Consider the following 13,449-nt stretch of genomic DNA (forward strand, 5'->3'; position numbering starts at 1 on the left):
TCTTCTTAGTCTACAGAGAAAAGAAGAAAGTATGTAAGAAAGAGCTATAGCATAGGCCAGGTGTGGTGGCTCACACCTGTAATCCTGGTACCTTGGGAGGCCAAGGCAGGCAAATCACTTGAGCTCCCAAGTTCAAGACAGGCCTGGGCAACATGGCAAAACCCTGTCTCTACAAAAAATACAAAAATTAGCCGGGCATGGTAGTGCATGCCTGTAATCCCAACTACTTGGGAGGCTGAGGCATGAGGATCTCTTGAGCCTGGGAAGTGGAGGTTGCAGTAAGCCAAGATAGCACCACTGCACTCCAGCCTGGGTGATAGAGCCAGACCTTGTCTCAAAAAAAAGAGAAGAGGAGGAGAAAGGGAGGGGAGGAGAAGGGGAGGAGAAAGGGAAGGGAGGAGAAATGGAGGGGAGGGGAGGGGAGAGGAGAGGAGAGGAAAGGAGGAAAAGAAGGAGGAAGAGAGGGAGGGAAGAAAGAACTACAGCATGCTAACAAAAATACTTGAGAAATTCTCAAAGTATACTGACATAGAAATTTCTCTACCTATAAAAGAGCTTAGAAATGACATTTGCCAAGAGACTGTCTTTATAAGAACTTAAGAAACTTAGAGTATTTTGTTATAAAAATGCAATAGGAAATGTTTACCTCGGACATAATAAAGAGGTTCCTGAAAGTAAAAGTAATATGATATCAAAGCCAAGTCTCAGGTAAACTCTCCTGACTTACAGGGCTTTTAAAGAATAATTTTCTCTTTTAAAATTAACTAGTGTCTCACCCTATCTTTACTACACAGGTTAAAAATGTAGGTAGTGAAATCAATTTAGTGGGTCAACACCATCAATTTTTTTAATGAAACAAAACAGAATCAAATAGATGATGTCGGGAAGGCTATCATATGCTAAAGGCAGCATGATTTTCTGAAACTTTTGTTCCATTTGTGTTCTGTGTGTCAGTAGACATGCAAATATATACTGAGTTGTTAAACTGTATTTCTTAGGGTAGATTCTGGCCAAAAAATGTTAAAGTCACTGTTCAGATGACTTCTCAAGAACTAGGATTTTTCCTAGCATTATCTGAGACCAATAAAAAAGTAACAGATCCAAAATAATTTGGTGATCTCTTAATTCTCTCTGTAGTCACCAGTGAAACTATGTAATTGGTTTATGTTAGCATGCAAGGAAAATTATTATTATTGTTTTGTGATAAGCGTACATTTAAATTGATTTTTTGCATTTTTAAAAGATGAGGGGCATGAGGGCAAGCAGAAACACAAATGGAACAACCATGACTAATTCTTTAATGATAAAGTATACTACACAAATAAAGAGGCCCAATATCATAACAGTATTTGTAATATACCATTTAAAAAATCACTAAAGTAAAATGAGATTTTAAAGTTCACAGTGAAAAAGAGGAAAAGAATTTTAGAAATAAATATTATTGCCTCCCCCAGGCACTTGAACCAACACATTAATTCCCAGTTCCCAGGTGTGTACACCTTATCAATAAATTCAGCCCTTAATTTGCAATAAAATTTGCCTGGGGAAAATACAGAATGACTGGGTGGGCCTGAAAGAAAACAGGAAGAAGAAAGTACACTCCTCAGCCCTGGAGTGGGTACATTTCAGAGACAGATGCAGAGGGCTCTCTTTTTGCTTTCCATGTAGAGAATACAGACATTTCATGGAAGGCAACACCCTTGAAAAGAACCCACAGCTCCTGGGAGTTCTCAAGATCCAGAGAAGGATCTAGAATAGCACTGCTAATAAGGAAAAGGTCAATCACTCTAAGGATGAAGAGGGCCTAGTGGGAGAATACAGTTAGGGGACCAGCCCACTCACTAGTACTAACTGAATCCTCATGCAGCTGCCTACTTTAGGCTGGAGACAATACCCCATCCACATTGCCCAGGACCCAGAGGAGATCCATCCAGATTTCAAGAAGATATACCAATAGCTGAGCCTCCTGGGTAGGACAGAAAAGTGTTGGAAAAAAATTAAACTCCCCAATAGGGTTGCTTTCCAAAAAGATACAGGGAATTTGCCCTGTAACCAGTCAGATCCAGGCATCGAATCCTTAAGGAGCTTTAATAGGCCATAACCTACTCATCCCTGCACTGCTCTTTTTATGACAGTTACTGTCCTTAAAAACACCATTCAGGGATAAAAACAGAGCTCCTAGACTTACAGACCATATGTGCCCCACCTGTTAAGAGCAGCAGAGTGATGGGGAAAATATTTCTTTGAGAGACGTGAATCTACTAAGGAAAAGAGTATTATAGAATAACTTATCGGAATATTAATTTGCTTTGGTTTTTATTGCCACAGGAAAATGAGGGCTATTTATCTGATGTTTTGTTTTCTCTCTGTGATTTCAAGACAGTTATCCAGTCCTCCGTATCTCAAATGAGACTGCTAAAGCAGAAATTCCTGAAGAGAACATCTCTTCTTGACTTTTGTTTCAGAAAGCCTAAAATCAATGAAGGAGATCCCTGTTAAGAAAAAGAGAGTGAGGTACTGCCTTTGAAGGGGAAAGGGTTTGCAAAGGGGTCTTCCACCGCACGAAAAACAGAAAAAGTAGGGAGAGAGAAAAAAAACACACCATGATTAGGAAAAATACAGAAATATGAAATTTCAAGAAGTAGAACAGGAACCTAACCCACTTCCTCACAATTCCCCAGAAATATAAAGAAGAATGGCCTAGCCAAATGATAAGTCCAGAGAGGCTGATCCTTAGCTACAGGGATCCTAGCCTCAGCAAAGATTTTCATGTTCAAATAATAGTATAGGCGCCTGCCTCCAGGGGACTATCTGGGCTTAAACAGTCAACATACTTCCAGTGATCAGTACAGAATTAAAACCCAAAGACGCCTTCTCGAATATCCCACTACTTAAAAGACTCCCAAGGACGTTCTATAACATGGTTTGGTGAGAGGTGGGAGGAATGCTGATCCCAATCTAATAACTGATACTGACTTTACCATGCAGGGGAACTGAAGTGTGATTTAAATTTTACTTCAAGAAAAAAGAAATGTGATACTTCTTCATGTTCCATTATCCTGATGCATCTATGCTTTGTAATGGTATAGAATGAGAGTTTTAAAAAACCCTGTTAAGACATAAAACAAAATACATATAAAATTGTGTAATTGTATCTGCATCTGAATTATAATTTTATTAAATTCCATAGAGTGAACTAAAAATTTGAACAGCTCTGTGCTGGACTATATTCAAAATAAAAATGAATTCACAATATGCAATATAGTCCAACTGATGTTCACAAAATAGATGTACTGAGCTCACAAGGTTTACCACTCTGCATCACCAATGGCTTTTGCAAATACATAGTCTCTCCCTCCAAAACACATAACACCATCTTTCAAATAGAATTTCCATTTGTTCTTGCTTCGATGAATCTGGAGGGAGAAAAGTAGTTTACATTAATTAATTTTACAAGTTAAAGGATCACCTGCATTTCTCTGCTACAGTAAATGGGATTATTCTCACCCGAAATGTGAGTGCCTTAAAACTAAAACCTCCTCAAGATAGTTTGTTTATTCCATAAACATTTGAGTTCCTATGTGTTAGACACTGTTTTAGGCACTGGAAATATATTAGTTTAAGATACATATATTTCTATACTGTATATATTATATATAAAAACACACATCCTGTATATGTAAAACCAAAAAAAAATCCCTGCCTTTTAAGAGTTTACATTTTAATAGGGAAGGACAGAAACCTAATACATAAGTAAATTATGTAGAATATTAAGCTGTCATTTGAGGTGACACTTGAGCAAAAACTTGAAGAAGGTAAGGAATAAAGCAAGGCAGATATTGACTCAGGAGCATTCCAGATAAAAGGAATAGAAGTGAACAGTCCTAAAGAGGGGCATGCCTGGATTGTTCAAGAACAGCAAAGAGTCCAGTATGTCTGCAAAGGAATAAACAGGGAAGATGTAGCCAATATTATCAGAAATGAAAAAGTGATACTTCATCATGAGGAAGAAATTCGCAATAAACCACTGAACAAGGTCAGAATATACAGCTTATAATCTGTAAGACTCTGCTGGCTGTTTTCTAGATTCCATAAATCAGCCTAGACACAGACACAATAAAAAATAAGAAATTTTAATACTTCAAGAGGTAACAAGCCATAAAATCATTGCTACCTCTAAGTAAACTGCAAGTGACTATTTAAAAGCCCTAGGAATATATGATCTGAGATCAAGAGTAAAATTTAAACCTAGTTGTTGACTACAAATAGTCAAATCCAAGAACAAAGGCTGTGACTGGTATTCAGATGCATTTTGTGAAGCATAATAAAACACACAGGATAAACCCCTATTTTTATGGGGGGGTTTTAAAGTCCTAATAAATTTTTTCTGAGTTTTATTCCCAAATTGTCTTGCACAGTCACTTGCACGTGTCTTAAAAATCTCTCGGGAATACAACGGTGACAACAAACATCCCAAACTCAGCACAGGTAATAAAATATAAGCAGCATTAGGAGAACAACAGAAGCAACAACTAATTGTGGTACCTTTATCTAGTGACTATATTTTTTCTAGATATACAACAATAGTTCAATGTTAGGAATTTATTAATATAAAAATCATATTACTTCAGTTACTGACAAATCATATAATCACCTCTAATTGTGTTGAAAAAGTATTTAATAAAACTATTGCATATTAGATTTTTTAAAACTCAAGAAAAAATATTAAAGACTGTGTATTACACACACACACACACACACACACACACACCCATCTCAGAGTTTACAACTATGACACTTATACTGTCTTCCCCAAACCTCACAATCTTCCCCACCTCACTGGGAAATGACCACTTATTCTTCTAAGAGCTCAAGTCAAAAATATTAGAGGTATTCTTTATGCTTGCTACTTACATCCCATATCCAGATCCATCAGTAAGTGTTAGTTCTACCTACAAAACATATTCATATTCCAAAAACTTCTACCACTTCCACTACTGTTACTCTTATCTCAGCCATCATCTTCTCTTGCCCAGATCAATACAATAGCCTCATAACTAGTTCCTGTTTTTACCCTTGTTCCCTGACAACACCCACTTCAGTCTACTATAAACAGGATACCCAGAGTGTCTGCTAAAAACATAAATCAGATGTCATTTCTCTTGTCGAAACTCTCCAATGACTTCCCATCCAAAAACTAAAGTCCTTACAATGGACTACAAAATCCTTCATTTTTCCTCACTTACTGCTCTGGCCTCTGCACTGTTCCCTGAACACACGGGCATACTCCTACCTCAGGACTTTTGTATTTCCTGTTCTTTCTGTCTAAAATGCTTACACTCTAATATCCTCACAGTTCATTCCCTTACTTCCTTCTGATCTTTACCCTATTACATTCTCAATAAGGCCCCCCTAAACACTCCATCTAAAATTGCAATCTACTCCTCCCCAGCATCATTAAAATAACAAATTTTATTAATTTAATGTGATCTCAATGAAAATACCAACAGGGTTTTATTTTGAACCAGACAAGTTGATTCTGGAGTTAATATGAAAAATGAACAAGAATATCCAGGAAAACTCTGCAAAAAAATTAGTAAAGAATTACTAGCCTTACCAGATATTAAAAATCTTAATAATTAAATCAGAGTAGCATAGGCCTATGGACAGACAAACCAATGGAACAAAACAGAAAATCAATAAGTAGACCCAAATACATTTAGAAATGCAGTAGCAGATGATAAATCATTTCTTAACATTAGGGACGAAATAGATTTCTTAAAAAATGTTAGGAAGATTGAGTAGCCACCTGGAAAAAAAAAATAAAAAGTTGAAACCATATGTTACATTATACACCAAGACAAACACCAAATGAATCAAGACTTGAGTATATAGATATAGATATAGATATAGATGATATAGATATAGATATATAGATATATATGAAATACTTGAAGAAAACATGAGCTTCCCTTTAAAACTCTGAGGTAAGAAAGAACTTTTTATTCATGGCTCAAAATGCAGAAGACATAAAATTAAAGATTGACAGATCCAAAATCTACATATTGAAAAGAAAAAGCAATGAAAATAACTGAGTAAAAAGTACTTCTGTGTATAACAAAAAGCTCATTTTCTCCAAAATAATATTGAGCTCTTAGAGATCACTAAATATAAGACCAAATAATCCAATTTTTTAAAAAGACAAAGATTATGAACAAACAGTTCACAAAATGTAAATACAAAAGGCCCTTTAACATATGGAAAGTTAAAAATTCCAACAAGGTATCACTTTTCGTCTTTCACAATGGCAAAATGCTCTTAGAGAGCATTTTGGGAATACCTAACCACGTACATTTGCCCTTTGACCCAGAATCCCATTTCTGGGGATTTAATAGATATATCTGCACACATTATGAAAATGTCTTATATACATAGTAATTCAAATCAAAAGACTGAAAAATCACAAATATCCATCAGTAGAGGATTGGTTAAATGAATTTTAGTAATCCTACAATAGGATATTATACAGCCATTAAAATATCATCACAAAGAAAGCCTCCTTATATGGGAAGATCTGACAGATACGTTGTTTAAAGAAAAAAAGCAAGGTACAGAATATAGTGTTATTTATGCTATCTTTTGTATTTGTATTTGAATAAAGAAATTCGATGAAAACTAATATAACTACTTATTTGCATTCAAAACAGGAAAAGGAGCTACTAATAGAAAGCAAAAATGATGAAGGAATGTGAACCAGACTTTTCATTGTATACCTTTTTACAGTATTTTGATTTTTTAACCATGTGTATGCACTATCTATTCAAAGGAAATGTACATATATATAGACTATTATATAGAGAGATATATAGATATATATAAAGAGACTATATATACACATATATACATATCTCTCTCTGTATATATAAAGAAACCATGCTACACACCTAGAAATTAATCATTGTATAGCATCTAAGGGATAAAGTCAGCTATAAGCAAGTCTGCTAAACTGTCAAACGAAGATATAGGATATTCAAATGGTTTCACATTCCACTATAAATAGTGTCCTATTTGTAGCACAGAACACCTCCATCTGTAGTAAAAGGTTTCATTTCACCATTAATTTTCGCTATATCTTTATTATTTAAATCCTTATATTAATTTTAGACATTCTCTAGGCCTCTGAAACAAAATATCTATACCATTTAACTAATTCTCACCCAGTATGTAAACCAGTGGCCTTCATTTAGCCCTTTTGCACTGTACATGTTTATATTTTCAAAGTTTTCCCCCCAATTGTTCATCTCTAAATTTTAAAGATAAATTCCATCTGTTAATCAAATCCAAATAAAATATACTAAAGAAACCAAACAGTGCTTCTCAAAATTTAACAGCCATACAAATCATTTTGGAGTCTTGTTAAAATGTACATTCTTATCCAGTACTCTGGCGTGGGACTCAGGATTCTGCATTTGTAATAGTTTCCCAGAGGAACTGATACTACCTGCCTTTAAAATAAGCTGAGTAAGTTAGCAGAGTGGCATAACAAAAGCGCGCTAAGCCCATAAAACACACTGAATTAGTAAAGCTCTAAAAGAGACTACTGAAAGTTCTTTCAATTCACTTGAGTTGGGTTACATTCAATACTATTTGAAACAAATCAACCAGTGACCAGCACTGGAAAGTTTTTCTTTCATAAAGATTCACTATAACAGTGTTCCTCACCCCACTTTGACCTTTAGATACATTCTTTTGGCTATCTTCTGACTACATCACTCCCCTTTTAAAATGTTTCAATGGTTCCCCAATGTCCTGCTTTCCATTAATTTTTTACCACTGTTCTTAAAATATTCACTAAGTAGAAGTGTTCTCAGATACTAGATTTGTTAGCAGTGTATATTTAATATCACCTCTATCTATTCCATAAGGTTATTATAAGAAGCAAAAGATAATATATGATAAAACACCGCAAAAATACAAAGTACTACATAATTAATTACAAGGTATCTCCCACATTGCGGCAAACAAAGGATACCACATCCATAATGGTCTAGAAAATTCTGCATGAGACTTTATGGAATGTATATATAATTAAGTACGTTATAATGTTTTTTTATAGAAGGCAATATATTGTTTATAAGAAACTAAAACAAGTTTCAAACTAAGAACTGTTCCTTTTCTATCCCCTATTCCTTCTTATGTTTATATTTGTATTCAGCATCTAAATTGCTGTTTTCTATTTGTATAAAATGTTATAGTGGAGAAAGTGACCTTATTTTCAGAGAAAAAGATTTCTTTTTACAGCAATTCAAAACATTATTCTTTGTTTCCCCCCAAATATATTCAAATTGTGACTGGAAAAAAAAAAAAGGCTAAATATGTAAATATGCATTAGTTATCTGGGAAACACAAATCAAAACCGCAATGATATACCATTTCACACTCATTAGAATGGTTAGAATTAGAAAGTCGGATTATGGCCAGTGCTGGCCAGGATGTGGAGAAATTGAAACCCTCGAACACTGCTAATAAGAATGTAAAATAGTACAGCCACTTTGGAAAATAGTCTAGTAGTTCCTTAAGCTGTTACCACATGACCCAGGAATTCAACTCCTGAGTATATGCCAAGACAGATGAAAACATATGTCCACGCAAAAACCTGTACCCAAATGTTCATAGAGGCATTATTCATAGCAGCAAAAAGGTATCTATGGGGTTCAGAACACATTACCCCATATGTGTTCTGGCATCCTGACATTTGAAAAAATGGCAGAAGCAGGAAAGTCTTTCTGACCTTGCCCTCACCCTTCTCCCCTGAACCAGGCCATAAAAGGATTATCTGACCTTCCTTTAAAGTAAGTCATAAAACCTTTATTACAGAGGTCCCTACCCTATACACAAAGGAAAATAAGTGTCCTTATCTCTGAAGACACAGAGACACAAAAATCTGAACAAACAGGCCTTACTAAGTTTCCTCCAGTTTATTGTCATTAAATCATATCCTTTTTTCCTCCTATCATACTTCGGTATGACTGTCCAGAAAAATAGTTTTCCCTGTTTCTTTGGGTCTTCATTTCTAAAGATTCCTGTGTCGGCTGGGTGCGGTGGCTCACACCTATAATCCCAGCACTTCCCAGGCGGGTGGATCACGAGGTCAGATCCAGACCATCCTGGCTAACACGGTGAAACCCCATCTCTACTAAAAATACAAAAAATTATCCGGGCGTGGTGGCAGGCGCCTGTAGTACCAGCTACTTGGGAGGCTGAGGCAGGAAGATCCTTTGAACCCGGGAGGCGGAGCTTGCAGTGAGCCAAGATCATGCCACTACACTCCAGCCTGGGCGACAGAGCCAGACTCCATCTCAAAAAAAAAAAAAAAAAGTTTCCTGTGTCAGTAAAATGTACGTTAAAATAAATTTGAATGATTTTCTCTTGTTAATCTGTCTTTTTTATAGGTGCCTCAACCAGGGAAATAGCAATGGGTAAGGAAAAGGTATTACTTTTTTCTCCCCTACCGTGGAAACAACCCAAATGTCCCTCAACAGACAAATGGAAAAAGAAAATGTGGCATATCCATTCAATAGACTATTATTCAGCAATTTTTTTAAAAAACGAAGACGTGATATATGTTACAACATGGATGACTCTTGAAAACACTGTGCTAAGTGAAAGAAGCCAGTAACAAAAGACCACATATTATATAATTTCTTTCATATGAAATTCCAGTATAGGAAAATCCATAGAAATAGAGAGTAGATCAGTGGTTTCTTAGGCCTACAGGCTTGGAGTGGGGAAAATGGGGAGAATACTGCACTAAGAAACAAAAAGTATGGGGTTTCTTTTTGAGGTGATAAAATGGTTCTAAAATTGACTGTGATAATTGTTATACATATCTATGAATATACTAAATAAACCATTGAATTGTATACTTTAAATAGGCGAATTGTATACTATGTTCATTATATCTCAAAGCCACTTTAAGAATATAAATATTCATGAATTAAGGACAAAAACTCCCATTTGACTACATAATCACAGCTGTAGTGTTTTTTAAAAAGCAGTATTATTTTTAGTTGCTAGAGTTAAACTGCTACTAACATAATCTCTAGGCTGGAAACCTGAGAGACACCTTCAACTAATGACCAAGTCCCACCGATTTTTCCATCATAACCTCTGACTTCTCCATGTTCTTACACTGCCATCCTCTGTCTGGGTTCTGGGCACTTCACGTCTGCCCTACCCACTTTTACCATTTGCTTTTTCCAAATCAAACACATCTGGCTTTTAAACCCAATTACAATTTTCTCAATAACCTTCTCAGAAGGCTAGTGTCCCTCAGACCAAGTTCAGATTTTTCCTACTAGCATTCAGGATATTCTAATCTGCTTCCTATTCTGTCTCCCAACCAGCTTCACTTCCTAGTACTATACATCCAATAAAAGACACTTTGTTCAAGCCAGAGCTATCTCTTCAGTGTCCCTTGTACATACTACATCCATTCATTTCTCTGCTTTTTATTGGGCTATTCTATCTGATGCTTATTCTCCATATTTACCTGTATCCTACAAATCATTCAAGACCCATTTCAAAACCCCACATCACCCATGGATTTATGGGGAACTCCAACTACAAATGATTTCTTACATTTCCTAGCCACTTCTAGGGCTTACTATCTGTGCTGCATATCTTAGCATTTGATTTACCTGCCACTCATCTTAGCATTTGATTACATTCCACATATTTTAGCATTTGATTTACCTGTCACATATTTTAGCTGTTGATTTACCTACCATCTCATTGTATGTCTTTCTAGTTTTCCAAAAGAAACATCTTGTTTCAATAAGATCATTACTTCCTTAAGGACTGTCACTTTTTCTGGTATCACTGAGATCACATAGCACAGCGCTAGACCCAAAATACACACTCAGAATTTCCAGAATTAAACTGCTGTTTTGATTAATTGTGAAGTGTAACTCTTCATCTTATTTCCCATCATTTTACATACCTTTCTACTATAAATGCAGTTAATAAACCCAAAGTCCAAAAGGTAAATACAGTACCTTATCATACTGACAGACAATTACATTATCCGTGTCAAACAGGTCTGGCACATCCTGTTCACTAACATCATCTCCAGAATTTAAAGGGTCCTAAAGACGAAAGATGATCACATTAAGGAATTTTATGATGCTTTAAATTGTTTAAAGATAAAGAGACATATAGAAATAAAGGAACTTGTCTTGGCGTGGTGGCTCATTCCTATAATCCCAGCACTACGGGAGGCCTAGGCAGGCAGATTGCTTGAGGCCAGGAGTTCAAGACTTACTTGGGCAACATGGTGAAATCCCATCTCTACTGAAAATACAAAAAATTAACTTGGCATGATGGCACACACCTGTAATCCCAGCTACTTGGGAGAATAAGGCAGGAGAATCATCTGAACCCAGTAAGTTGAGGCTGCAGTGAGCTGTGATCGCACCACTGCACTCAAGCCTGAGCGACAGAGCAAGACTCCATCTCAAAAACCAAACCAAACCAAAACAAAGAAATAAAGGAACCTAGAGCAGCAGAATATAATTGTACTAAAAGTCAAATAGCCTGGGTTTAAATCCCTGTTTGAGCCGGGTGCAGTGGTTCATGCTTGTAATCCCAGCACTTTGAAAGGCCAAGGCAGGAGAATCACTTGAGGCCAGGAGTTCGAGACCAGCTTGGCCAACATGGTGAAACCCCATCTCTACTAAAAATATAAATATTAGCTGGACATGGTGGTGTGCCTGTAATCCTAGCTCCTCAGGAGGCTGAGGCATAAGAATCGTTTGAACCCAGGAAGCAGAGGTTGCAGTGAGTCAAGATCACACCACTGCACTCCAGCCTGGGCAACAGAGCATGACCCTGTCTCAAAAATAAATAAATCAATAAATCCCTGTTTGGCCATTTAATAATTACAAGACTGACCTTAGGCAAGTTACTAAAACTCTCCATATCTCAGTTTCCTCATATCTAAAATCAGGATAGCAGTAAGAACCATAGGACTTTGGGACTATTAAGATAAGGCATTTAAGACTTAATATGATGCCTGGCACATATATAAGGCTACCATAAATTATAGCTAATACTACTTACACACTTTTTAATAAGCACACTCTACCTGGATTTTATGACATTTACTAGAATTAGAGCAGATACTATATGTTTCTACCTAGGCTGCCTTCTTTAACAGCCACTCCCATTGCCTAGATCACCTGCTACCTCTAGTTAAGACCAATACAGAAGCCCATTCCCAAATATTTATTATTGGTTTTAAATTACAGTTGAAGATTAAAAGTTTAAATCCAAGCATATAATAAGTCTTTTTTTTTTTTTTTTAAAGAGTCTTGCTCTGTCACCCAGGCTGGAATACAGTGGCATTTCTTGGTTCACTACAACCTGTCTCCTGCAATGCTTTTGCCTCAGTCTCCTGAGTAGCTGGCTTTACAGGCATGTGCCACCATGCCCTGCTAATTTTTGTTTTATTAGTAAAGACAGGGTTTCACCATGTTGGCCTAAGCTGGCCTTGAACTCCAAACCTCAAATGATCCACCCGCCTCAGCCTCCTGAAGTGCTGGGATTACAGGTGTGAGCCACCGTGCCCGGCCCCAAATAAGTCTTATTTCAAAAGAGTAAAGAAAAGATTAATCTTGCTATTCCTTTTGGTTCCAAGGCATAATAAAGTAGAAATGTTATAAATTAATAAAGGAAGTCTCAGCTCAAAAGTCATCCTCACCTCTTCTACAATGTTTACTTGAGGGTCTTCATTATCACTACTGTTTGTGGCTGAATCCTCATTTGAAATACTGTCAGCTTCTTCTTCAGGTACCTTCAGATCTCCCCTGTCAATATTCCCTAGAAATTCATTCTCATCTGCATCTCTTGTACTTCCTATTTCTTCATTGGAAGATGTATCACCGCTTCCATCTACTTGAATTATTTCACCAGTATCATCATCAGTAACCCGAATGCTTAAATCCACCTGAGAATTAGAATCCTAAAAAGAGAAAGAAATACAATAAAGTTCAAGTCAAATAAGGTATATAAAATATTGAATCCAAATTTAAAATTAACAAACATTCCACAAATGGTCAGTTCAAGCAAACTTCTCTCTTATGACATTAAAATCTAACTTTGAATTTTAGAATAAGCCTAGCATTTCTATGTAACATAGGAATAATATTTTAAATTATAAATAAAGTAACCCACTTACAATCACAGGGAGACAGCAAATGAGTTTATTACTTTCAGGTAATATTTACCAGTTTTATACATACCGTCTTAAATTTATATAGTACCTATTAGGATTTAACTATTTCATTTGACTTTAAACAGTAATTCAATGAAATAGAAAAGACAAATGTCATTGTGCTTAATGGATAAATAAAAATGTAAAGGATTACACTAAGTGAAATAAGCCAAACA

At 36.0% G+C, this 13,449-nt stretch overlaps 1 protein-coding gene across 2 annotated transcripts in view; it reads right to left on the reverse strand.

The window, feature by feature from the left end:
- The window catches only part of GTF2A1L (general transcription factor IIA subunit 1 like), a 121,115-nt gene that overhangs the window by 56,082 nt on the left and 51,584 nt on the right, over positions 1–13,449 (reverse strand). Inside the window, exons 7-9 of one of the 2 annotated variants that reach the window (XM_008976265.4) lie at positions 12,761–13,021; positions 11,058–11,147; positions 1,284–3,416 (exon numbers count right to left, since the gene is read on the reverse strand). In XM_008976265.4, coding sequence (XP_008974513.1) covers positions 3,309–3,416; positions 11,058–11,147; positions 12,761–13,021 — 459 coding nt within the window. In that variant the 3' untranslated portion in view covers positions 1,284–3,308. Of the gene's footprint in view, positions 1–1,283; positions 3,417–11,057; positions 11,148–12,760; positions 13,022–13,449 lie in introns of those variants that run through there. The other variant, XM_055107996.2, reaches the window with a different exon arrangement.

The sequence above is a fragment of the Pan paniscus genome, chromosome 12 (assembly GCF_029289425.2).
Source record: "Pan paniscus chromosome 12, NHGRI_mPanPan1-v2.0_pri, whole genome shotgun sequence".
NCBI classification, from domain to species: Eukaryota; Metazoa; Chordata; class Mammalia; order Primates; family Hominidae; genus Pan; species Pan paniscus.